The 25767-nt window shown below is 39.1% G+C and overlaps 1 protein-coding gene, 4 long non-coding RNA genes and 1 pseudogene across 6 annotated transcripts; 3 read left to right on the plus strand and 3 right to left on the minus strand.

Annotated features, from left to right (window-relative positions):
• The first annotated feature begins 3180 nt into the window (after window positions 1–3180).
• On the plus strand, window positions 3181–3477 carry LOC123466821. The gene is made up of 2 exons (XR_006641544.1): window positions 3181–3271; window positions 3349–3477. It is a non-coding gene; the product is annotated as an uncharacterized LOC123466821 (long non-coding RNA).
• A 3536-nt stretch (window positions 3478–7013) lies between these two features.
• On the plus strand, window positions 7014–8207 carry LOC123466818. Its single transcript, XR_006641542.1, has 2 exons — window positions 7014–7946; window positions 8008–8207. It is a non-coding gene; the product is annotated as an uncharacterized LOC123466818 (long non-coding RNA).
• Window positions 7941–8855, minus strand: LOC116936329 (annotated as a pseudogene).
• A 1482-nt stretch (window positions 8856–10337) lies between these two features.
• LOC123466817 (peptidylglycine alpha-amidating monooxygenase-like) lies at window positions 10338–15036 on the minus strand. Its single transcript, XM_045166960.1, has 16 exons — window positions 14624–15036; window positions 14422–14564; window positions 14150–14368; window positions 14019–14083; window positions 13839–13957; window positions 13555–13705; window positions 13254–13489; window positions 12978–13190; window positions 12767–12900; window positions 12521–12652; window positions 12342–12459; window positions 12097–12271; window positions 11850–12029; window positions 11559–11786; window positions 11286–11492; window positions 10338–11078 (listed from the first exon to the last, which is right to left on the minus strand). The coding sequence occupies exons 1-16, from the start codon at window positions 14756–14758 to the stop codon at window positions 10903–10905; spliced, it is 2631 nt and encodes an 876-aa protein (XP_045022895.1). The 5' UTR covers window positions 14759–15036; the 3' UTR covers window positions 10338–10902.
• A 1892-nt stretch (window positions 15037–16928) lies between these two features.
• LOC123466831 lies at window positions 16929–18543 on the plus strand. Of its 2 annotated transcripts, none has more exons than XR_006641559.1 (2): window positions 16929–17366; window positions 17533–18543. It is a non-coding gene; the product is annotated as an uncharacterized LOC123466831 (long non-coding RNA). The 2 variants fall into 2 exon arrangements; XR_006641558.1 differs by having other exon boundaries at window positions 17695–18543.
• Window positions 18544–24485: 5942 nt separating this feature from the next.
• Window positions 24486–25623, minus strand: LOC123466820. The gene is made up of 3 exons (XR_006641543.1): window positions 25452–25623; window positions 25225–25343; window positions 24486–24901 (listed from the first exon to the last, which is right to left on the minus strand). It is a non-coding gene; the product is annotated as an uncharacterized LOC123466820 (long non-coding RNA).
• Between the last annotated feature and the right edge of the window lie 144 nt (window positions 25624–25767).

Genomic DNA, 25767 nt, shown 5'->3' on the forward strand with positions numbered 1-25767 from the left:
ATACTTCCGGCCGGGAATATGTCGAAAATTATCCCCCCAATTTGTCAACACTGTTCATTTTCCCATCCCCCCTTTTTGTCTAGGTCGTTTTACCCCCTTCGCGCCCTTGGCGAGTCGGGGCAGTTAGTTAGAACAAGACCACGACGACGAAAGACAGCTCTCGCTGACTCTCTCTCAGACTCTCTCCCCCTCTTATCACTCATTTATGTCACTACTTAATCTAACTGTATTTTCTCTTTAATACAAAGCTAGAAACAAAGTCAATTATTCTCGACAAAATATTTGAAATTTCCAAAAAGGAAAATTAGTGCCATCAAATTTAACAACATGACTTACATGTTTAGACGAAAAAGAAACCACACTAGACGCCATATTGATAAATGGGAAAAACAAAATATTCTCAGTTATACAATCGGGTAGCAAACAAACTTTGTGTTGGGCCCATAACCTGTTAAGCTTTGCCCAATAAATATACAACAGGACAATCAAAATGCAGCGTTACCTTTTATTGAGACAACTGAAAGAGGACAGATTGTAAAACACTTTATATAGAAGTAGGTGACATTACAGAAGACAGAGGGAGTACGGGAAGTAACAGGCGGAAGCCTCTGCTTGCCTCCTATTTCTAACACTTTGAACTTTGTAAAGCATATGACAAAACCTGGATAAAAGGACTTGTCTTGAAGATATTAAAAACAGGAATAACTGGGAAACCTCTAAGATGGGTAAACAACTTCATAATAGGGAGAAAGATTCGCACCAGAATCGGTAACTTTACGTCAGAGACAAAGAAAATCACATCAGGAGTACCACAAGGTGCTATTTGAGCCCCTCATTTTTTAACATCATGATGCAAGATTTTCCTAAACCCCCGCCTGAAGTGGAGCTTTACATATTCGCCGACGACATAACAGTCTCAATATCATAAAAACAGCTGAAGAAAGCAGAAGAAATCATGCAGGGATACATAGACATAATTCAACATTAGGCATCAAAATGGAAAATGGAATTTTCGCAAAATAAAACAATCATGATTAACTTTTCCAGAAAACAAAAACCATCTTCACCATCACTGACCCTCTACGGCGAACCAATAAAAAAAATTTAGACAGCAAGAATTCTGGGAGTATTTTTTATGCAAAATTGAACTGGTAAAACCAATTAATGCTATTCGCCGAGAAATCTGAAAAAATCTATCCACTGTTTAAGTTCTTATCTAGGAAAAATTCTGGTGTCCCTGTAAAAACACAAAAAATTCTATACCAGAGTCTTGTCAGAAGTTCGTTTGACTATGTGGCAAAATTATTGATCGCGTCAGATCACAAAGGATTCCAAAAAATGGAAACACTACAAAACAAGTTCATCGGACTAATAACAAACTCACTAAGATACATCCCAATCAGCCACCTAGTAGTTGAATCCGGGGTCGAACCTCTAAGGCAAAGATCAGAATGGATAGCCAGTAAATTTATTCTAAAAATACAAGAAAATCGAAAACGGCTCGCTTACAGTGCAATAGGAGAAATCTTGTCAAATGGGGAATGGTACTATCGTACATGACCCTGCCTACTGAATCCACTTATAATTCTGATAGAAAACAAAATAATCAGCAAAAAATGGCCGAAAAACCAGGAAACAAGAGACATTAGTTACAGAAGAGCACCATGGTTTGCACAAAACCATAGGACAATGCTATTAGAAATCTCGAAAACATCGTCTAAAAATATATCAAACTGTGCACAATTTTTTTTTAATGAAATGATAGACAAATTGAAAAACGAAGAACTAATAACGCATACGCGTCGTATGCCCAATACCCAAGCCTTATCTTTTTTCATTTTTCAGTCATTTTTTCCACAATTCTTCACAATATACACTATTTACTCACAAAAAACACGTTTTTAACTAATCAAGGCATGAGTCTCTTTCGAATTTCGAGGTAATTCAATTGAAACAGCAGACGGCAGTCTGCTTTCCGTGAAAAAAAAAAGAATTGGGGATTGGGCATACGACGTGTCAAGGACGTTGCCGTGCGTCAGGGTTGACACCCTAGTGGTGTTGTACCAAAGCGCAACAGCCGCTTCGGTCACAACCCTATTCATCCGATAAAGGAGTGAAAAACCTCTATAACTTCTAATCGAGTTAACTGCCCCGCCCCGATAAAGTGCATTCGGGGCTGAATTGAGGTGCCACTTTTTCAACCGGGGCGGTGTGGGGAAAAATTTGAGGTTAACCCGTTGCCCCGATGCTATTTTTAAAAAATGCCGTTCTTTCGGTTTCAGAGTAAAAATAGGGGCAGGCGGGTAGAACGAGCTATTATCGGGGTTGTTATCGGATAGATTGGGTAAAACAGTCAATCGATTATGTTTTTTGCATTGATGAATCGATTGATTGCAATCGGGGTAGCTTCCCTGATTAAGTACCTCGATTAAACCCCAATTGAATTCGGGGAGAAGAATTATCCACCCTGAGCCACACCTCGATGGCCCGAAATGAGAAACCCGATTGGCTCGAGGCCGATCCTTAGATGAAACAATTGAAAATCTTCTTGGCTGTTGGAAGGAGGTCCGTAGAATATAATTTCCGCACATCCATTGCACTTCCAAGGTGAACAGCCGACGGACATCCCTTGATCTACCCATTGAGTAGGCGAAACCGGGGCTGCTTGGACTTTGGGGTTGAATGGTTTTTTTATGTTATTCAAAAACCAATTGTAAAAAAAAAAAATTGCGCTTGCTTATAGACCACGAACGGATGCTGAGTTGTCAGTTTTCAAAATGGTCGAAAATCTCGATTGTGGTAAGGCAGCCTAAAATTAACACAGGCTTCTTATGGAGACCCTTTTTTAATTAAATCATTAAGTGAGAAATAACTAGTCTTTTTATTATTTATTTTTCTGATAAGTCATCATTCTAGCTAGTACCTTGTTTTTTTTTATTCCTGAAAAACTATGGTATATATTTTAGTTTAATTTTTTTCCGGGGTTGTTTACATAAGCTCGTCGGCTAGTCTCAGTTTCAAATTAGTCGGCCGCCATTCTCATCTGTCAAGATGACTATTTGCTTTATTCACGGTTGCAAGAATAATAGTAGGAAATTAAGTGCTAGACATGTTAAGTTCTTCTGTTTGCCATCAACTAGTGTTAGATTTTCAAAAGAACTGAATGATCAAAAGTTAGTTAAAAGAAGACTTGCTTGGCTTAATAATGCAAAGCAAAAGTGTTCACATGACTTAATTAAACCAAGGATCTGTTCTTACCATTTTCATGGAGGTAAGTAGCTTACATTTCCTTATTTATCATTCTCTTCTAGTTACAAGTAATTACATGGTATATATTGTTCATTGAAGGTAAACCATGTGATGATGTATACGAAGAAACTCATCCAGACTGGGCTCCTACTATATTTAAATTTATGAGCCACAGTGCAACAAATGTCTCTCGTTACAACAGAGTTAAAAAGAGACTTGCTGTAAATGGGAAGGAATTCAAACCAGTATAGAATCGGGTAATATTTTCTGATATCTTCAGTTGAGTTAAGAGAGTTTTCCTGGCCTTCCCATCGGTTGCTTCGTATAACTTTTCACTTGTGATTTGAAGTTTCGCTGTCAACTCGCTTATCATTACCTTTGCTGCTTCCAGTTCCTTATTAGCGCAAAGATTTTTCTCTCGTAGCTCCGTGTTTTCTGTTTCAAGGTTCCTCAGCTGACTAAGTAATTTGGCAGAGTTTTCCTGATCTTCTACATCAATGATCATCGTTGAAGATAATACGTCAGCCATGTTTATGTCTGAACTTGACAATTCAGTTGCTTCACTTGAAAAATTCTATATTTTTTAAAATATTATATAAACTGTTATGAGGTCTATACAACAATAGTTCATTTATCAGTATGCTACCTGCACGAATAAGTCATGTTTGATTCCAGTCTCTATTGGATTTCATTTACAGCAAGTCTCTTTTTAACTCTGTTGTAACGAGAGACATTTGTTGCACTGTGGCTCATAAATTTAAATATAGTAGGAGCCCAGTCTAGATTAGTTTCTTCGTATACATCATCACATGGTTTACCTTCAATGAACAATATATACCATGTAATTACTTGTAACTAGAAGAGAATGATAAATAAGGAAATGTAAGCTACTTACCTCCATGAAAATGGTAAGAACAGATCCTTGGTTTAATTAAGTCATGTGAACACTTTTGCTTTGCATTATTAAGCCAAGCAAGTCTTCTTTTTAACTTTTGATCATTCAGTTCTTTTGAAAATCTAACACTAGTTGATGGCAAACAGAAGAACTTAACATGTCTAGCACTTAATTTCCTACTATTATTCTTGCAACCGTGAATAAAGCAAATAGTCATCTTGACAGATGAGAATGGCGGCCGACTAATTTGAAACTGAGACTAGCCGACGAGCTTATGTAAACAACCCCGGAAAAAAATTAAACTAAAATATATACCATAGTTTTTCAGGAATAAAAAAAAAAACAAGGTACTAAATAGAATGATGACTTATCAGAAAAATAAATAATAAATAGAAAAGACTAGTTATTTCTCACTTAATGATTTAATTAAAAAAGGGTCTCCATAAGAAGCCTGTGTTAATTTTAGGCTGCCTTACCACAATCGACATTTTCGACCATTTTGAAAACTGACAACTCAGCATCCGTTCGTGGTCTATTGCAAATGCCAAAAAACATGGGGGGATGAATTTCCGTTAGTTAAAACGTCTTTGTTGTTTAGTAAGAACAAAATTTAAAAACAGGTATCTGAAATTGTAAATTTTTTTATTTTTATTTTGAAGATAGTTTTTTAGTGTAAGTAAGATAAAAAATAAAAAATAGTAACAATTGTAGAAAATTTTATTCTACATTTTTCTACCACTAATCTTAATTCTACTGAGTGTCCTATTTCTCTACAAACTTTAAGTTTATTTGCAAAGAAATTTGGGGTAAGTTGGCCTTGACACCTACGGGGTTGTTTGACAGTGTTCGCTGAACTGAGGGAGAGGAGTTGTTGGAGGAGCTGAATATACGTTTGGTGGAAAATAAAATGAATTAATTGATAAACAAAGGGTGAAATATTTTTTTTCAACTGGAATGCCGTTTTTCACGAAGGCCATGTTCAGAATGCAGATTGCTCCTGGGTTTTTTTTTATTGGAGGTTCTTAGAAATCAATCTATTTTTTAAGTAATTGATAATTAATAGAACCATCCCCCATCAACCAATCAGCCCCATTACGATAATTTAACAAGAAAGCAGATTTATGTAATTTTTTACAGATAAAGTGATATTTTTATTTAAAATTTAGTACTAAAATACAAAAAAATGATTTTTATAAATTGTTTATCCCTGAGGGTATATATGTATATATACCGAAGGACTATAACAATTTTAGGGTGTGGGGTATAGGGGGTAGGGTAGTAGTAGTAGATCTCAGAAGGTTTAATGTCCATTATGTATTTCCATATACGTTTCTTCCCTGAATGACCAATCGTCCCCAAATTTTGTACAAAATTCTGTCAAAATTTGATACGTGGTATAGTGGCTTTTTCATTTGATTCTATTACAGTTTAAAAAAATTAATTTGCGTAATTGTTACCTAGCTGGTTGCCGAATCCTAGACAGTGAATTCGCTTTTGTTTGCGTAACCTTACAACTGTCAATGCATTGCAGTCAGTGCAGAAGGCTGTATAACAGTCACTAAACAGTAAGTGTTTTCTTTAACAAAATGTTTTAAACAGTAGATTTTTATATATTTTTTTATATTGCAGTAGTAAACATGCTGCCAGAACGGAGACTATGGAGAAGAAAGTTACACAGCGGCGACAAAATAACTAATTTTTGATGCTATATTTACATATATGTGTGTGATAGCTCAGCGGTAAGATGTTGGGCTCATAACACTAAGATCAGTGGATCAATACTCTTTGAAACACAAAATTTATTTAGTTTTTCCTTTTTATGCGTATATTTTGTTAAATTTTTAAGTCGCTTAGTATGTCTTAAACTTAAACTATTCTAAGTAATATTTATATGGTTACATTCCCTGAAATTGCTTTTACAAGACAATTCAATTTGTTGTCTATTTTTGAGGAAAAATCTTCATCTAATTCACGATTGCATTCTAATTTTTTTTACATAAGTCCCCGTGTTGCTAATTCCGGACAGTATACTGCTGCAGATGATGTAAAATTACACTGCTATTCATACTAGTCGCATTATGTCAATAACAGCGTAGTGGTAAGGTGTTGCGCTGGCATCATTAAGTTTAATTGTTCAATACTCATGCGGAAATAAAACATTTTTTCTTCAAATGTCATTGTTTTTCTAATTTTTGGAAAAATTTTTAAAGTCGCTTTATAGGTCTTAAACTTACATTATCCTAGCCAATATTGATAGGGTTAGATTCCCAGAAGTGTATTTTATAAAACTATTGCATCGGTAGTACATTTGTTGTATAAAATTCATCAAATTCGTTATTGCATTTTCATTTTTTTACTTAAGCTCCCGTGTTGCTAATTCCGGACAGTAGACTACAGCAGACGAACACTATAAATTGATTGAAATTTAGAAACCTTGGGTCCAAAATATGTTTATCTTTGGCCCACGTTACATGTCTATAGACAATTTTTTTCAAAAAAATTGCCCGAAGGACATTACCGAAGGAATCTTGTTAAAAGAACGACAGATTATTTTATTCAAAACAAACGAGGGTCCATTCAACACCACTATTTTGGGGTTTTCCAAGAATGGGGGTTTACACTATAATTTTTTTATCTCCACCAATTTTAAACAAATAAATTTTTAAAAAATTTAGAGCTATAAAACACAGTTGTCTATCGCTGACAACAGAAATATTTCAGATATCTTTAGTAAAAACCGAGATATGACGATTTAAAAAAAAGTACTTATCAGTCCCGGTATCCCCTACATGGATATCTAACGGATGTTCGACCATGATTCGGACATCCGACGGCAGAAATGTGCTATAGAAGTACAGCAGTGTCCTGAAACAGAGCTCGGCGTAAGTCGCCCCTCCAAAAGGTAGAGCTTCAAACGAAATCACGATTTTAACGTGGGCTCTTATGGAAGAACCCGAGTTTTAAGTGTTTTTTGCAAAATTTGGTTAACTTCACAGTCTGGGGGGGGGGGAGGATAATGTTACAGTTCAGAAAACGGTGCATTTTTTGGTATCTTTTGCGGCTTTCTCCTGCATTTCGAACTATTTTTAAATAATAAATGAAATATAACTACAAGGCGCACTTTTATTTTTTTTATTAGTGCAGCCCCCGCAAAGTACTTTTTCGTTTGTGTTTGTTTTTTCACACTACTCCGTGGGAAGTTCCTTTTCTGTATTCAATACGAACTAGGAGATAAATTAAATATCACTTGACATGCCTCATTTTTAAGAGGAGTGTAAAAAAATGGTGCACCGCTTCTGTCGTGGGTTCCCTCATGTAACCAGTAAATCCAATCCATATAAACAAAAACAATCAACCTTCCACAGTCCGCGGAGTAGTCTAGTTTGCAAAAACAAACAAACCCGAAAAAAAAATTGCAGGGACTGCACTAATAACCAAAAAAAAGATGCGCCTTGTGGCTAAATTTCATTCATTATTTAAAAATGGTTTGAAATGCAGGACAGAGCCAAACAAGATACCAAAAAATGCGCCGCATCCTGCACATTAATATATATTTTTTCCAAACTGTGAACTTAACAAGTTCTTGCTAAAAAAGCTGAAAATTTGGGTTCTTCCATAAGAGCCCACGTTAAAATCGTGATTTCGTTTGAAATTCCACCTTTGGGAGGGGTGACGTACGTCGAGCTCTGTTTCAGGGGTCCCATGGCACGATATAGGAAGTCATTCCTCCTTCCATAGAGCTGCGACGAGCAGCTGTTCATACTTTGTGGCAATGATATCGGTCTTTACTTCGTAGTCTGTGGTATGAGTGTATTGTATTGACACACACAAAAAACATATTACCATTTTAATACTGAAAACAGGGTTACACATTCAATGGCTTATACCAAGCCTCCATTAAATTGTTGGGTCGCATTGCAGCACCAAGGAAACATTCATTCTGGACATTGTGATAAAGAAAGGTAAAGTTCATCTTGTCGACAAAGTATGTTTACTGAATCTGGTGTAATATACCATCAAATCGTAATCTTCCATGCAATGGGAATAAAGATCCTTAGACTTTTCTAATAGCTTCAAAGATAATTCTTCATTTTTACTATTCATTTCTTTCAACTTACTATTAAGCTCTTCGATTGTTGAGTTAGCTACTTATAGTTTTCGTTCCAGATCAATATTACGCTGAAGCAAGTCGTCGTTACGTTCACTTAGATTGTCCACATCAATGAATGCGATAGAGCTGGTGTCATGCACCATGGAACAAGTACCTATTCCAAAATGAAAATGTAAGAAAACATAATAATAAAGAGTAAGATGATGAATATGTTATTACTAATGTTCTGAGATGTGTCTGAATCACAGAGTGTGATTCTATCGTTGTTACTTTTGGAATTATTACAGGAGTCTAGTATTTTCATTGCTGTTTGTTGGTGGTTGGTAGTTGTGGTTGTGGTTGTGGTGTTTGTGTTGGTTTCTTAATTTTTTTGCTTCTCTTAATAATCTGTGCTTCAATATTCAGTAATGATGTCAATACAAATGTAGTGAATAGAAAAATATTTAAGCTCGAGAACAAACCTCTTTGTTTGGTATACTTCACACTTCTTACAAACCGGTCATCAACAGTTTGTATTTGGTTTTCTAATAACAGAGTTGGTGCCCAGTCACGGTTCGTAATATCCCGTTCATAACTTGGAAACCCTGCAGAGAAATACATCGTTAATACTTTGTAACAGAGAAAAGAAACAACACATTAATACCAGAAACAAAGTGCTCATCACAAACTCGACTACGTGGTCTTAATTCTTTCTCAGAGAGATTTAGTCGTTTGAGCCAAAGGGCTCTTCGTTTAACTAATAAGTCTGTTTCATCACGTCTTACTTTCGGAATAGAGAAAAACTTTCCATTGTGATTCCGTGGTGTATGATGGCACCCTTTTACAACGCAGCTCATTTTTCCTTACAATGAAAATTGTAAACAATGCCGTTTAACATTAAAATTTAGCTGTTTTCTAGAACTAAATACCCATAAATTAAATATTTAAATATAGCTCGTTCACTTACCTTTCACACAAAATTATTGCGAGCATCCTTCGACAAACTGTAAACGTTTTACAAATATTTTTTCGCGACTTTTTTTTCCCCCTATGTGAATTCCCCAGAGGAAAAACGGACTCGCGAGAAACATGGCGGAATGCGCAAGAGTGCGTTCGCAAACAGGGGGGGGGATACAGTCACTTGCTCACTTCCTCTATTCATATAAATTTAGAAGTAACTTTAATTTTAAAAATAATTTTTTCACTAAATTCCCACCAAGAAACGATTTTTCCCGGTATTCCCCGTTTTCCCACTTCATCCCACGTTTTTACTTGAAATATCCCAAAATTTAGGATTTTCCCCGATACTACTAGTACTACTTGTACTACTTGTACTACTTGTACTACTTGTACTACTTGTACTACTTGTACTACTTGTACTACTAGTACTACTTGTACTACTTGTACTACTTGTACTACTAGTACTAGTAGGAGTAGTAGCTACGCCATATACGCGTTGCTGATAATGGCTTCACCATACATGCGTAAAGCAAAAAATGCTTCACCTTACACGTAACTTAAAATGGCTACACCATATACGCGTAGCTGATAATGGCTTCGCAGAAAAAGATTCCTCGACCGAAAGTTATAAAATTTTTTACAACTACTAAAACGGAAGGAAACAATATCTACTAGCTTTTAAACGTTTTTTTAATCCTTTGACGAAAATTTCGAAAGCTATGAGTTGGTCATAATTGACTGTAGAAGTGGTCTAATTGCTGTTAAACCAGATTTGCTAGTCTTTTTTCTTTCTTTTCTTCTTACCTTTTTTGAAGCAAAACATATTAGGGCGTAAAGGGTGGGTGCTGCTAAACAACAAATTGAAATAAGATAGTTCATGCAGTAATAAATAATGAAAAATATCTAACAAATTATTGAAGGTACAAAAATCTATATTTTAAGTCTTAAAAACCGATGAAAATTACTTGCAGCGTTGCATCAACATTGAAGTGGGGAAACAGATTCCGTCCCCACAAACAGCGTTCCCTATAGTCTTGTCATTGACTACCGCTTTCAGAAATGATCGTCGAAGAAATAATCGTGTGGCATGTCTGCCCTCCACCGATAAGGCGGTAATGCAATCGTGTGAAAAGAAATAAAAACTTCAGCTTGTACGTTTTATTTTTCACCGCATAACAATATTTTCATTCAAGTTCAACAAAAGACGAAATAAAAAAAATAATAAACGATGTCATGTACCATGAAAAGCGGAATGGCGGTCACAATCTTGTTTCGTACAAGTGTGATAAGAACCTATTTCAAATTTTATTCGAGGGAACTGATAACACCACAACCATTAAAATAAAACCACAACCAGAGTTGTACGTCCTAGTTTTGGATTCGTCATAGCAAAGAAAAGAGAATTGAGAAAGAAAAAAAAATGGCTTCCAATTTTCGATTGCACAACAATACTTAATTTAGATAATGCGAATAAGGCCGCCTTTAAAATGAACGGTGACATGGAAAGTTCACAAATAAAATCCTGTCTAAGACTTGCGTTTGCCCAACTTGGAATAATAGCTTTCGCGATTCAGATCAATTCACGAGAAAATATATAGTTCACGTTATTTCAGGCTTTCCAATTCGACATAGTGTGTGGCCTGTGTGCTTATGTCATACAAAAATAGCAATCAGTAGTTTCTGCGATTGTCAAGAGCGAAGCAGTTTTTTACGCTCTTGCCTTGGTAAATTCAACCACGTCGGCTTCAGAGTCCGAATCCATTTCTCCTTCTCCATCGCTGTCTTCCATTGCTAGTTTTTCGAATCCACCACGGATCGGGTCACGATGTCCAAGCAAGCTACCCAAATCTAGCTTGGCCGTCCTTTTGGTCTCAGCACAGCAACCTTTGTGATAAAAATTCAGTGTAAATTACATTACAGGCAACAGGTAACTTAGGATGTCCACAAAGAAACATAAGAAAGTACTCCCCCATAATAATATTATTATTATTATTATATATATATATATATTTTTTTTTTTTTTGCATTCAATAATCAATTCAGTTTTTAATACAATCAGCATATGACATGAACAATGTTAAACTCGTTTACCTCGCTGTCTCAATCTTATGATGGCAAAGACGATGATAAGTATCAGTAACGGAACCGCCAGGATGGAAATTATGATTACAGAAGTAGAAAAAGACGAAACATCTAGATCTATCATGTGTTCGCTAGAGAAAGACGTTGATGATGGAGTGCGGTCAGCCAGCATCGTCTCCCCATTGATGATAGTTAGTGATGATGTAACGTCTTTCTCTGTGATGAATGTCAGAGAAGTAGATTAATTTTAAAGTTTACTGATTCAAATTCAAGGTAACTAACCCTGTTTTATAAGCTTGAGAACTCTAAAGGGAGATATGTCAGCAATGTAGATAGAAGAACCATTGGCACCGAGAGCTAGCGCATGCGGCGTACCCAAGTGCGTGTCGACTTTGCTTCCAAACAACGAAACAATTTCTCCCGATCCCTTCACATCGATGACAAATCCTTGAGCAGGGACGGTTTTCCCATTAGAAGATGAAGGTCCATTGACGGCATACAAGTTACCATCTTAAACCCAGGCGAAGTTCAAATTAGAATTTTCCGTTAGCAAAACTGGTCTAGTTTTCGTACTTTTGTAAGCGACGGCATAAAGGCTAGTTCTAAATTCCGGAAATTTCAAAACCATTTGTAGTCGACCGTCCGTAATCGAAAAACACTGAATCCGACCGTTTTCCCGATCCGCAACACAAATCATATCTCTTTCAGGCACCAATGTTAGCGAATGGGGAACATTCATGGGACTCGTCGTACCTATTAACAGTTTTTAAACACGTTATTAAAATTAGGAACAAACTAAATCTATTATCTAAATACTTGCCTGCCTTCCATTCAGAAATCTTCATTCCTGCTTTGGTGTACTTGATAATTCTCGAGTTACAGTAGCCATCAGCAACGAAGAATTCCCCGCTAGGTAATACAGCCACAGAAGTCGGCTTACAAAATTCTCCTTCCCCCGATCCAGGTTCTAACTTTTTGCCAAGTTCTAGTAGTATCTGAGAAAACATTCAAACCATAACATCCTCTTTCTTTCCTTGCCTGGATGGTGATAGAAAAGTAACTTACTTGTAAACTATCTGTGCCTTTTCTCAAAGGAGTTAGTTTGAAGACTTGATGAGCACCAACGTCTGTGACCCACAAACAATCTTCTTGGTCGATGGTCAAGCCATGCGGGAGATAAAACCTGATAAGACCATAAAGATAAATTTCCGGCTGCAGTAGTTTAGGGGATACTAAGGTCTCACATTTTTTGACCACCTTTGTTGATTACTTGGCTGTCATTGGGATCAAATAAGATTAGGGTAGCGTCTTCAATTGGGCCAATACTTGAATCAGCCAAACGGTTGTCGAAGCCAAAAGTGTTGAAACCCCAGGCTCTATTTATAATTTTAAAAAAAAGTACATTCAGTATTTTGAGCGATTTCTTCACCACACTCAGCTTAAATTCTGCTCTCAGCATTTTTTAGCTTTTGTCAGCATCACAGCCACACCTGTTTGCCCTGTGAAAGATGACTACATTGCCTTTCGAGTCAATAGCGACGGCTGACGGTTGGCTTTGAATGGTAGACAACCATTTTGGGTCTGCAACGTATTTGTCTGGATACGTTTTGAGTTGGATTGTTTCCTGAATACCCAAAATTGTGTGTGAGAAAAAAACAAATGTTTACATACGTATCTTGGAAAAAGATATCGCAATTTTACAGGTTTTGAAGTAGCTTTCATTTCGAGATGGTTTTGCGTTATGTCCTCGACTTGTTTGTTATAAATTTCGTCTTGCGGAGGAACCAGAGAACCGGGTTTTCGATGAACTACATGATTCAGCATGTAATCGATTTGACCTTTTTTTTCTGGCTCCGGGATCGATTTATGTGGATCATCTGTACTTCCAAAAACGTTGTTGTATTCTAGTTGTTCCTATTGCGAAATAGTATAGGTGAAAATGGTACAGAAAGCTAATGTGCCTTATATAACACTTACAAGATTAATTGACATTTTGTCAGAAATTACTATGTTTGCATTTTCCTTATCATGACTACCATGAAGAGCATGCTCTTCAAGCAGAGGATTGGGAGGCAGAGGTTCATCGGAGTCGATCGGAAACAAGGAAGGTCTCTGGTTACATTGGTCTGTGCAAATCTGGTATGCTGTTCCGCTTTTAGCGTCGGTGTAATACATCAAGTATAAATTGCACATTTCGTCGCCAGCGGTCGAGCCTACGTTGCAGCAATATTTAACAAATCACAAGGGTTTATATGAATAGACATAGAAGTAGGCTTACCCATATACGTCGTTGTGTTTTTGTTGGTGGAATTGTAGGTGCATCTCGCTGCAATTATATCACCCGATTCCAAGTCGAATACACGGGGCATGCCATAAAACGCTTGTGGCCATTGCGGATTTCCTCGTGCAATTTCCTCTACTTGCCCGCTCTAGGGGAACAAAAATATCGTTGAGTGAAGTCCTTAACAGTATGGATAAATCACGGGCTACAACGGCGAGAATATGACTAGGAACAAGAAAAATATTTGTAAAAATCTTGCTTTGAACCAAAAAAATACACACCATCTTTCCTAGCTTGTAGCCTGTTATGACACGTCCCAAGGCGTGCGCGTGTGTGCGGTAGGCAAATAAATGAATGGGTGCCGGAACGTTAACCTTGCAACAGGCATCAGCATGAACCTCTATTTGGTGGAGTAAAAAAATTTAATTCTTGTTATCAACAGTCAAATTTAAAAATCTTACTTGGCATAAATGGTGGAATAATTGCTCCTCCAATTAGTAAAAATATACCTGCAATATACTTTTGCCTATGAGAAATTAAGATTAACATACAGAGAAAAGAAGGCATTAAAAATAATAATGATAATTCATACTCTTCACTTGTCACATCAATATCCATTCCACTGTAGTCTTTTTCTCCAGGGGGCAAAGGGTGTGCATAATGGATTTGAAGCACCAGATATTTGACTGAAGATTCCTGCCCTCCAAAACGAAATCCAACTGATGGAGGTAAGCTAGTTGGAGGTGCATTCTTAGCCCAAGCAAACATAATACTTGAAGATCCTGAACATACACCATGGTGCCCACAATCCCTTTACAAAAATGTTGAATGTCAATTATCCATGTAGTTCAATGTTATTTTTACCAATAGATGTCTTTTGAAGGAACATCGGAACAACCATAGAGAAGCATATGGTGAGCTCTGTCAGCAGTTCCTTCGATTTTGTATTGTGTTATGTATAACTGCTCATCACTTGCATCAAATGCTGAGCATAAGTAATCATCATTCTGCATAAATTCAACAAATTTCATAATTCCTTCTGGCTTATTTGTTGGGGAAAGTTTACCTTCTGAGGAATTATCCCTGGCATTCGCAACTTAACATTTTTGCCACCAACTGTGTTTGGTTCTCCTTTCGGCAGTTCTCGGATTTGTGCATTGCAAGCACAGAATACCACGACCAAGATCAATATCTTGCTCATCTTTCTCAAACCTATAATCGCCAAGGTTGAACTGAACCTAGTGACTTACTGAAGAGACGCACACTAGCAGCCTACGTGTCAAAATAACGCTGGCAAATTTGCAACCCCCAAGCAAGCCCAAAACTTAATAGCTTCTAACCACAACACGAAGGTCGAATGATTAACTCACACACACGAGTTACTCGGGTAACCACGTCATAAGCCGCTTATTTAGTTGTCCACAGCCTCCACAACTTCAGCTGAGTGCATAGTATTTTCTTTTTTCTTTTCCCTTTCTATGTTTGACTATGTAGCAATGTTGTTTTCTCAATACACCATAGGTAGCGCTGACAACCTTAGCGCTATTCACGCAAGATCCCCATGATAACATTTTTCTCGCAGCATGAAAATACCTTATACACAGGAGTGCTCTTTAAATTTCCGCATTTTCGAAAAATATTCACGCATTTTTGGATTTCAAGGAAGTTGAGCAACGTAAGCTTAGTAGATTGGTGGCACTTCGAATCCGAATAGCCTTTAGTGTGTTACTGCTAGGTTCCTTGGGAAGTATTTGCGTACCTGAATTTTCATCGCAGATTTTTGGGAGGACGGATTCGGCTTCACGCTGTTATTTGAAATTGTTGTACATTCTTTGGTTCCTTTCCCCATAAAAATACTTAGATTAGGAATAGATCGTACGATATCGATTTAAAGAGTAGGTAATCTACTTTTGATATCATGCAGGTAATTCATCGGTGTAACACAGTCACGTGAACATTTGGTTAAATTTATTGATGTCGAAAAACGTTGAAGGCGAGCATGACATTTTGTGACACCGTTATCCTCTTACTTGCTCTGTAAGGCCAAACGGAAGAGCGATGCGATGTTTTTATCACTAGAAATGTTCCAGTTTTCGTTTTTTTTCGCAGATTGAGATTTTAATACAGTACTGTGTCTTTGACTACCGCCGTCCAACATTTCTAGAAGAAAAACTTGAAAAGTAAAAAAAAAAAAATAAATATAAAAATAAAAGAAAACTTTAGACAGAAGCTGGTTTGGGGGATGTTCCATCCGAGTTTATCGGTTCACCGGAGAGGAAGTGAAGTTCATCAATATTCGTTGACTTGTTCCAGATAAAAAAGCGAGCAGCGCATAACAACATCCGTCCCATCAACGCCTGGTCCAGGCATCGCAATGGTGGTCACTGATGATGGGGATCAGCCAGATCGAAAGAGAGGGCTGGGGGTCTCGTTCATCAATCCTTTTTTTTTTTTCATCCGCACGTTTTGATGTGCCGAGGGTGAAAATGTGGAACTTTGCACCTAACAAAATAAAAATAAACAACAATAATAAAATTTATCGTCAGCCAACCAACGAGAATGCAATGCATACTTGTATGTCAAATAGTGCGCCTTCGAAAGTGCGAGAAATAAAATAAAATAAATACAAAACAAAACAAAATAAAAAAAATAAAAATTCAATAAAATAAAATAAAAGGAAGAAGAAGAAAAAGAAAACAAAAAAAGGAATGAAAAAAGCGAGAAAAAAGGGGTATCGTGGACCGGATATTTGGCATATGGCCTTTCGATTCACCCCGCTGATGACCGAAATCAGAGATGGCAATGATCGAACTTTTGACCCAACCGCTACTAAGCAGATTACTCTTTCTTTTTTTTTTTCTTTTTTTTTTTTTCAAATACATAGTCGCATGTGAGCAACTTTTGCCTTGATATGATGTCATCAGTGACATATTGAATTAGCTCGTCATCCCCATTTCAGTTTCTACTTGTGGTTCAATGGTCCAGGAGCTTCCTGTAATACCACTCTGGACGCAAAAAGTTCCATACGTCAGTGTGCCTACCCGTACGAAATTTTTAGTTAACATGAATAAGTTACCTTTATCGATTCCATAGTCTATATGCCGTACTTTCGTGGTCGGTATGTGTTCAGGCAGTCTGACACGTTGATGCCTGTTGAAACTTGCGAAAATGTCTCTCGATTCGAGTGCAACGATCTGGCTACGATAAACATCAAACGTTCCCTTTAAAAAAAAAAAAAAAAAACATCTGACTGCCATAGTACTATAGCCTTTATGCATTTTGACGACCCCAATCATCTCTCATCATCTGCCAGTGACATCATTTCCCTTTCCTCCCCTCCACTTAAAAACGAGTCTCCAAAGACGAGACGTATAGGAATAACACAGTGGAGAAAAAGTCCACAGTAACCCATTGATCAGCAAAGGGAAAGAATAAAGAGCCACTGACAGCAATTTGTGTGACGGGTTCTAATAAAACCAGTACGTCACGCGGGTGCTGTTGCTTGTCACCAAGACGTGGAAGATAACGATGACGAGTAGCTTGTGGAAATGTCGAACATTCAAATATCGTTATTCAGCACATGTCCCCGCTGTTGGATTGATTTGAGTGATCTTGCTATCCTTATACAATTGATAAACTTATCACTTTTCACTCTGTACTACTAAAACCTAAATCATCCTTCAGTTGTCAAATTTTAGAATTTTGACGCAAAGGACGGATCCAGCAGTAATAGCCTACTTTGAAATAGACAAAACCCATTTGTTGTGTCTAACTAGCTGATCACTTGCTTGATCCCTAACTAGAAAAAGGTGAGATTATCCATGCACTGATTAACTCCTACAATGAGGATTAGATTAAGTGTTGAGCACATGGTTTAGTTCTGCTGGCATTATTGTTTTATTTTTTTTTTTAGTCCAATTTCTTATTTATTGCCTGAATTTCTCGTATTTTTATGTTATCTCGTTTTGACTTCAGTGGTTAAAACACTTCCTGTTCTGGCCCATATCAGAAGTTTTAATCATCAGCTTATCAAGGGATTGCCAATTGCGCTGTATCTTGCCATTACAAACCAGTTGACCCGAACTTCACGTAGCTATTTTATCTCGTTCTTCTAATGTTTGTAAATTATTTTTCCAGTCTGTTACAGGTTTATTGCCGCTTCTTTTCCCGACGCAAGCGTTAGGCAGCGTTTGACGTCGGCGATAACTGCTGCTTACACCACCTTACGGTTTTGATTGCACGCTACTACATTTCTCAATACTAAATAGCAACAACGTTTCAATAATTGTCAGAAAATTGAACTCGATTTTCCTCTATGGAAGAATGAAATATCATTTTATTTCGTTTAGAAAAAATCTCCGCGCTCAGTTACGAGCATTCTTTGGAAAATGCTTCAAATTTTAATGAGATTTGAAACGAAGGGGATGTCAAATGCTGGTTCCTGCTTTTTACCATAAAGTAAGGGACCGACGAACAACATACAGATTGAAGAGACCACTGATCGCCAAATCGCCACATCCTAGACGGCAACGTCTGTTTGTGCCACAGTGGAGAAGGGGCAGTGCCCTCACCAAGTGATTGTTCCTTTTCGATCTAGTCGTTAAGAACTGAAAGTTGTGACTGTCGCTTTATTGCTTTGTATAATTTTGACGCACAAGCTATCGTTCATTGTATTGTACAAGTGATGGTAGATTTGTGCCGTCAACGACTCCCTTATCCGTTTCAAATCAATGGGATTGCTGTAAATTCAACAGTTCCTCACTCACCACATTTGCCAATGACATGACGGACTGTTTTCTGATCCTGATACCCACTCCTTCCAACGAAATGGTACTATGGACAAATACCCCAAGAGTATATCATCGCATTTTAAATTTGTTATCGTTTTCCTTTTACCTACCATAAAACTGGTGGTCTTGTGTGGCAGCACAAGCCTAACCTAGTCGCAACAACTGATTCAGTACAATGTTATTTAGTCTACAGCCATATAGTGATGTCGAGTCTTTTAAAAGCGATGCGATTAAAGCATCGATGTTGGAGACCAATGGAGCGAGGCTAATCGGACGCACCCCTCGGTCCTCTTTATTCCCCTTCTCGTCCAGGACTCTAGATCGTACCTTAATAGCTCCTGCTGCACTCCCTCAGTCCTTTACCCATTGCATCCCAGTTCGCCCTCCTCCCCCACGCCTCCTTTTCTTTTCACCGCGGCTTGCACGCACGTACCAGCGTTCGCCGTTGAACGGAACATATCGACACACACACACATCACACACAAGACGCTGTTTGAATGAAGGATAGGCTTCCTTCATTTCTTCTTTTTTTTCTCTCTTAACCACCAAGGCATTCGACTTCCTTTTGGATACCCGTTTTCGCTTGCCCAGTCGCGATCGATGAGCCGCAGTCCAAGGCTTCTATACCAATCAGATTCCCATGTTACAGCCGACAAGTAAAATTTTATTTTTTTCTTCTTTTACCCAGCGCCATTGTTGCCAATTTATCAGCATTAAAAGATCGCCATAATTAGAAACACAGGAAAATCTAAACAATATTCACGCGTATTTAATAGCCGTCTGATAAAAAGTCTGTGTATCCGTTTATGTAGGCTACTACATATACGAGTTCAAACGACATCATAGTTACATACACATGCAGGAAGAACATAAGATTTCCTAGTGGAACAGTACTGGAAAGGTGGGCGTCTCCGAGACGGAGTCCGAGGCAGGAAGGGGGGAGACAAATAATGGGTAGACGCAATATCAATTTGATGCGCGATGGGAGTCAAGAGTGGCGTTGTCCGTGTCGGCGCGGTGGCCAACTGATATCCCAGCCTATCGATATATAGATGAAGTTGAACTTGTCATAAAAAAAAAAAATAAAATAGAATAAAATAAAATAAAGGATATAAAAAGAAATAGGCTATATCTAGCGTAGATGGTATACGAGCGAAAGAAAAGGCCAGTTGTTCCCGAAAGTTTTTTTTTGTTTTTTTTTTTTTTTTTTTCGAGTTCGAGTTCGGTGCTGAGCGTATAAGGTATATAGCCTAATATGCCGGTCGGTGGTGTCGAGGACCGGTAAAGAATATAAAAATCCTTCTTCTCGTTTCGTCGTCTTTCTCTTTCGTCCTTATGGTCGAATCAGATGTGATGGCGGAGAGACAGTGAGAGAGAGAGAGAGACAACAGGGAAAGATAGAGACTGGAGCTACTGGGTGCTGTTGTCGAAGGGAGTAACAAACGGAATCGACGGAATAGAAAGGGGGAAAAAAAAGACGAGTGTCGAGTGTGGGACGTAAAAAATAAAAGAAACGAGAGACAGAGACACGAGAAAGAATGAAAAGAAAAAGGGAGAAGGGGGTGTGGGATAGTAGGAAACACCGGGTCTATCACATCAACGACTATGGATCTATATAAAACCCATAGAAGAACGATCTATTCAATCTCCCCTCATACTTTCCTGACTTTTTTTTTCTCCGCGTGTTACAGGCTGTGGACTGCCTTTCTTCCCTCCGTTCACCATTTTTTTCTTCTCGTCCCCCCACACGCCACCCTCCCCGCTTCTTCTTTAGATAGGTTCATTCTATATAGTATGTCCTCTTAAGAGCTACTGGCATTCACACCCTCCCCGTGTTGTTAGTCTGACCCGGGCTGACCCGTCCGCCCGCCCTAGGGTGCCCGAGAAACTGAACGCTGCCTTATAGTTTGCTCCGTTTCGAATTCACGCGCGCTTGGGGAAATTCATCGCCAATGAAGACAAGTATAAACATCAACAAAGCAAATACGATAGCGGCTACTGGGCAGACAGTCAGACACATCAACCGGCATGTTGCGATATACTTCTGTACCCCAAAGCCCCAAATCGATGGCTGAAACTGGGAACTAACAGCAGGGAAGAAAAAAATAAAATAAAAAAATGGGGCAGAGCGAATGACAAAGCCGGACATGAAACAATCAATCCCTCGTGTGAGGATGCGTGATGAAATCAAACGATTGGAAGGAAAGAACAAAGAAGGTATTGGAATGACGAAGAAACGAGTAAAAAGGGCGAACAGTTTGAATGATGAACAAAAGAAAAATCAAAAAGTATCGTCTGACGTAACGGAAAATTTCAGGCCATGTCGCCCGAAAGAAGATGCGGCTTTTTGACACAAAAGGAGATGTTGTAACGCCGACCGGTAGATTGCTTCTTCATTAGCTTATTGCCACCTCGATCGTCACCTCACAATGGTCCTCACATGGAAGTCGCTTGTTGTCTGAGCTCTCAACTCATCAATTCTTTGCTTTTTTGCCTCTTGGTCTCCCTCTTCATTCAATGGCGAAGCGCAGCGCGCCATGTAATGTCTACATACGACCGCCGTCAAGTCTCTTCAAACTCCTCACAGCATTGTGTTTTTGTCCCACCACCCCTCTCCCCGTTTCTTTTCTTAGCAAACAAACAATAATATCGACAACGGGGAAGACTCTGCACGTCGTATCATCGTTCACCACCAATAAAAAAATTTTGAAAGGAAAAAAATAAATAAATAAAATAAGATCTCTATTGCAATCGTACGCTACTCGACAGTTGTTCAATGGCCAAACCGGGTTGTGTGTCTACACAACGGTTGGCCATATCTACACAGTATCACCGCTTCCTGATTATATTTTTATTTTTTTTCTCCAACTTCCATTCACACTCATCATCGGTAGCTGCTCCACCGTCCTTATCGCACTATCGTATTGAAATTTCAAGGGGGATTGATGATGAAGATCGGCTCACTTGTATACGTCGTGTTGCATCCACGTATATCCAATACCTTCGTTCTCGTTTCCCTCACCCGACCGACGCAAAGTGGACGCCTTTTATATTGTGTATTGAATTTAGCGTGAAATATATTGGAGCAAATAAAACAAAAGAAGGCAGACGTAATATATAGTAGTATTTGCGGTCTTTGTTTCCTATACTATGTCTCGTTTCGCAACTGAATATGTGTGGAAATAAGAATTTTAATTGTTTCATGTATTTTGTTTATATTTTTGTCTTGAATGAAATTGAAACAATTGCGCACGTACGGATCGGGGTATTTATACAGGGTGAAAAAAAAAGTATTGTGGACTTGCGTCCCGTGACTCGAGCGATGATGTCACATTGTCTTTCTTTGGTTCCGTCTTTTTCTCTTGTCTATTTATCGATTATTATTCTTGTGTTCTAAGTTGTTGTTGTTGCTGTTGGGACGCGCCTGCTGTTTGTCTTTTCCCGTTAATAATGGAAGCAAGGGGAAAAATTCCAACACGGGTTTCGAGTTCCTCTCCAGCCCGACCTTTTTCCCTTTATTTTTATTTTTATTTTTGTTTTTTTTCCCCCTTCGTCCCTCTTGTATTTATTACGTTAAGGGACATATTTATTTTGCGTTCTACTGGTTTCAGTTCGAAACGAAGAAGCGGCAGGCAGGGTGGACGGGATGCTGGTTACCGTTGCCAAATGACAAAGAGAGACAGAGACACACACCAAAAGAGTCCAAACAACTCGAAAGAGACGAAGACGTTTCAACCCCATCCCTCGTGCTCGCTTCACAGTCCTGCGGTCGGTGCCATTGACGTCAGTCAGAGAGAGTTTCATAAATAGAGTTCTCTCAGCTGAGAGTGAGAGCCGAGAGAGCTCTTTCTTTTGACTTGCCTGTCCTCGGTCGGCCCTTCCGCCTTCCCTTTCTTTTTCGTCCACAAAACTTTACCAACTCTTGTTCTACCCCCCCCTTCCCCGAGTGGGAATTGGCATCGCACTGACTTCAATACGTAATAGCCTCCTCCCACCCACACCCACCTCCGTCCACCCTCGATTGACGCACCTCTTTCCAAAAGCCCGCCCAGCCTGCATATATACATAGCGGCCAACATATCCCAATTTGAAAGTCTCAGGTCCACGTCTATATAGTCCCATTGACGACTTGGGCCGATAGGTTAGGTCGATCATTTTGGCCTATGGCTCCCAAGTGATCCACTTGCCTTCCTCTTTCACCGTTTGTCTATATATATATACTGTATATAGACATATATATAGCTTATGCACATGTGAACCGTTCCATGAGAAAACAAACGCACTACGACTCTCCTCTGCCGCCCGCTGGTCGCCTCTCTCCATCGGCCCTTACTTGCTGCAGGTGGCCGTGGCCTCGCAAATCAACAGGAAAAATTCGAAAACACCACATCAGCGTCTCTGGTGCTCTTAGCCTCTTACCGAATCGGCAGATTTGATTTTGTGGCCGACGTTCATTTTCATCATGCAACGCACTTGATTCATTCATTCCTTCATACGTATATAGAATCCTGAACAGTTTAGATTTCAATATATTTCTTACTCGTTAATAGCGAGCAGGAGAAATAAGCATTGGACATGTATAACTATACTAAGCAATGCCTATGCGATTTGATTTCGATTTCCTCTTCCACCAACACAATCATTTGCAGCCTCCCGACCCATAATACGAACGAGGCTGATGCTGTCCAACGTGCATGTTAAGGAGGCGCGTCCAGCGCATTGGACGCGAATGACTAATGGCTTTCTCGTCAAAGCAACAATACGATCATGGCACAGGATTAGTCGGCATGGGAAAAGAATGCAGCTAGCCATCAAAGCTCGACCAGTTTGGCTCGACCGGACGTTACAGTTGCGCCGTAAGTCGACTGGCAGCCGGCCAACGGTTCCCCCATCTGCAGCAGCTACTCGCGCTTCCCGCTCGCTCAAACGTCCACATCTCTCCTTCGCCCTGTTATAATTTTGGGGCAAATTACTTTCTTCGGGCCAAGGCCGCGCAAGAGAAACTCAAGCCTGCCTTTCACGGAAGCATGGCAGGAAGACGGACGAGAAAGAGTGAAAAAGAAGAAGAGCGAGATAAGATGACGGGCAGCGTGTTTTGGCAAACCTTGCACGCTCATTAAGGTAGAAATGGAAGCTTGCTTCTCAGTTAGCCTATTCGTGGGCGAAGAGTAAGAGAATAGACAGTAGAGGGTGACAAGCAAAATGAAGAAAGCGTTGGGAATGGACTTTTGTTTTTAAATATCCGTTTGCGGCCTAGCTTGGTGAAACGGGCCAGCTTACCGTCAGCCAGGTCCATTTCCTTTGACGCGAAGCACCAGCTACCAGCGCCCATCACTCGTTTTCTTTCCTAAATTTACGGCGCAACTTTCTCATTGACAAAGTTGGCATGGCGCTCTTCCACGTGGATGCGCTCATTTCTGTTTTGTTTTTTAATTTATTATCCTTTTCTTTTCCGATGTCCCGGCCAAACTGAAGTTTGCCATCATATACAGAGTCGATACAAACGGGGCACGTCAAAAGTCCAGCATTGCTGCTGGACTCTATACTTGATTACTATAGCAAGTCGTTTGGTTTTCAACAGCTAATGAGCTTCGAGCAAATCCAATGAAGAACAGATGATTCATTACTGTTCGGGAGAAAGAAAAATAAAATTTAATTCATTTAAAAGATGTGATAGAGAGAGAAAAAAAAAATAAGACAGGCAAGAAAAATAACAACAACAAACTTTACAAGAAAAAAACAAAAACACGCATGATCAGTAGTCACTCGAATCCCCCCTTGGTTTTGTCCTTTAGATTTATATGATGCCTGATTTTTATTCTCGGTGTATCGCATTTCGTTGTGATAGTTACGAATCAATTCAAAGCGTCATATTATATAACGCCATGCCTGACGCCGGACATTGGCTGCCATTATCTTTTCTTAAACAACCCACGATGCTGTCCCGCACATAAAACTTGGTTTCTAGCATTTTAGTCGGGGAAACGAACTGGACCAACATACCATTCATACGTCGGACACTCCATTCTAGCAAATAATTTCGTCTAGTGTAGACCTTGTTAGCTAAAGCGAAGCACTTGCAAGCTGACGTAACAGGAGGGGGCCGCATTTATTCAAAGTTTGCACGCAAGTCTCCGCAATGCCAGCCACAAGTTTATTAATGAAAACGGTGATAGGTCTGGAAGAGGGTAGTTAGCAGCATGTACAGTGTCCTTCAAGTGACAACATTTGCATTTTTTATTTTTTATTTTTAAAGAAGCCGCATCACGCGAAAAAAAAAAATAATCGGGGGAGAAATAAGACGAAATATCATGGACACATACTGTGCACAGTGCAGAACGAGTACGTGTCATGTTGACCTTACAATGACTGCGTTTGCCGTTGTGCAGCACCAAAAGCTGTAACCTAATAACACCAACTCGCCAATCGAAATGAAACACCTTGTTATCTGTCTTGTTCTGGTCTTATTTGCTCTTATCGCGGCCAATGTGTCAATAACGGGAAGGGTCAACATTTTTTTGCAACAACAAAACTCCGAGTCAAAGATGGGATTTCTGCAAAAAGAAATAAAAAAACTTGTTCATTCCGTTTCACTGGATCACTGTCAAAGTATCAGAGCTGCTCAGCTGCAAATGTAGAATAAGAGTGTCCGATCAATCCGAGTTATCTAACAAACACCCTCTGTTGATTTTGCATTATGTTTCATCACCTGGATCTCGGCTCGCATCGAGATCGATTGGAGCCTTTTCTCAGCAAAACACGAAGAATAACACAACAACAACAACAACAACAACAACAAAATGACTGATGTTAACACAGTGCGATAATTTCATAATGAACAGCGTGAATATTGACTACCAAATCCTAGTTCCATTACCGTAATATCAATAAGGAAGAGCGACATCGAAGCCCTGTGCATCGTAAAGACTATAGCCTGCATTAGTATACCGAATGCGTTGTGCTGGAGACGGTCAGCTGCGGCACGGCTTCTATCATCTGCTGAAATGATTTAGTTTCAAAATATACATAATGACATCAGCTGTAAGATTGAGGCCATTGGATAATGCAGTACACAACTACATGCGATATGAAAGTATCGTGTACAAGAATTTTGAAACCCCGCCCAGCAGGTGGATATCGGGCGCTTGCGCGTTGACGACCAGCATCGGGATTGGCCGGAGAGGGCAAAAGGCACAACATCGCATGGTCTTACACACACACACATACACACACATTCACACACTCAGATATACTGAAGAGACTAACACACATAGACGCTGAGAGAGAGAGAGAGAGAGAGGGTATAGTGTGTCCGAAAGGGTTTCCTGTTCATGTTTTCACCCTCCCGCCCCGACGTTCCATCGTAACTCCCGTCCTGTCCGCCCGCTTCCTATCTGGTTCACGAGCAAGTCAGACGGAG

Source organism: Daphnia magna, unplaced genomic scaffold (assembly GCF_020631705.1).
Source record: "Daphnia magna isolate NIES unplaced genomic scaffold, ASM2063170v1.1 Dm_contigs118, whole genome shotgun sequence".
Classification (NCBI taxonomy): domain Eukaryota; kingdom Metazoa; phylum Arthropoda; class Branchiopoda; order Diplostraca; family Daphniidae; genus Daphnia; species Daphnia magna.